The sequence below is a fragment of the Cariama cristata genome, unplaced genomic scaffold (assembly GCF_000690535.1).
Source record: "Cariama cristata isolate BGI_N322 unplaced genomic scaffold, ASM69053v1 scaffold20634, whole genome shotgun sequence".
Classification (NCBI taxonomy): Eukaryota; Metazoa; Chordata; class Aves; order Cariamiformes; family Cariamidae; genus Cariama; species Cariama cristata.
Window position 1 is genome coordinate 32,636 of NW_009613776.1, and position 1,472 is coordinate 34,107.

A 1,472-nucleotide genomic window follows, 5' to 3' on the forward strand; every position below is an offset into this window, starting at 1 on the left:
GATGAGCCGAGGTGGTGCGGCAGAGGGGTAGCGAGGGGGCTCAATAGGAGCAGGGGGCTGAGGAAGCCAACTCGGTAACATGCTGAGAAGACAAGGACAAAACCCTTGAGACGCACAGCAATCTTTTTCAGGCACAACTGCCCAATCATAGTTACATCCCAGGCTAACACGGTATAGGAAGCACAGACTTGTGCATGTATACGCTCCTTCATACGCCACAGAGTCACCAAAGGAGCCTTTCCCCCCCTTTCATGAAAGCAGGCAAGACAACCAAATGCTTAAAAGTAAGCTTCCCTATACCAAAAAAATCTGTCAGAGGGAGTTAATCCCCTTTGCTTCTCAATTATGCTATCATGTTCTGTTACACAAATCCTTTCCATCTGCTTAAGAGAAAGAAAAGGACAAATATACTCACAAAAGGAAAGAGTAAAATAGACTCTGCTTCCCACCATTCCCCAGGAAAGCCATTTATCTACACTTGTTTTGGGGCAGGGACAGAACACGTGTGAGCTTTCGCGCACGTACCCCTCACAAGGCACCTCTACTCAGAGTTTGTGTTCTTTGTGTAGCTACCTGCATCTCACCTCTGCAGGAGAACCGACGCACAAGTAGTGCTCCTCTAGTCCCTGACACTTACCACTGCTGTTTACCTCTGCAAAGCCTTTATGCCGATCCATCACCCGGTTATTAGCGCACTACACCACAGTATTTTACCCTGCCTATTCAGATTGGTCCCCGATCACATATATAGCACTTACCTTGCACATGGGGCTGTCCAAAGCAGGAGACAGCAGCCCCACATCCAGTACCTGCTCAGAAAGCAGACTCTGGAAGTCCCAGACCTAAAGAAAGCAGACGAGGATCAGTGCCTGGTGAGCATGCACAGGTTTTGCCAGAGATCCCGAGACCAGACCAAAATCCTAACGCAGCTTGGAGCCCACACTCCCACACACCCCACTGACAGCAAGTCTTCCGTAGCACTAGATATCGGAACAAATCGGAAGGTTTACAGGACACAGGAGATGGCTACACCAAGATGCAGGACCTGTGCTTGGGTGTGGGTCTATCTAATGCAGACAGATGGCTCTGCTAGTGGCTTGGCCAGCAGCGCGGTGGGTTTTCTCTCTTTCCCAAGGTGCGGAGGCACGGGCAGGCAAGGCAGGTTACGCTGAGCTACCTGCCGGGACCACGGCAGACCGAGGTGCTCTGGAAAGTCAGGATTCCCTAAGGCTCGGCCAGCAGGAAGGAGCAGGGCGGGGGATCCCTTCAGTGATGGTCCCCGAGGAAGCTCTCCCCGCGAGGCCGGGGACTGCAGTGCCACGCAAGGAGGGCACTGCAGGACTGCAGGGCGGTGGGCTCTGTCACACTACCAGCACACACTCCCGTGCCACCGACCACAGCAGGCGGGGGTGACACATGGTGCATCCAAAGCCAGCACATCCTCCCCAGCTGCTACTGCTCTCATTCGCGAT

At 53.3% G+C, this 1,472-nt stretch overlaps 1 protein-coding gene across 1 annotated transcript in view; it reads right to left on the reverse strand.

Annotated features, from left to right (window-relative positions):
- Nucleotides 1-1,472, reverse strand: part of CEP164 (centrosomal protein 164kDa) — a 35,853-nt gene that overhangs the window by 19,054 nt on the left and 15,327 nt on the right. Inside the window, 1 exon segment of the mRNA XM_009699163.1 lies at nt 759-842. Coding sequence (XP_009697465.1) covers nt 759-842 — 84 coding nt within the window.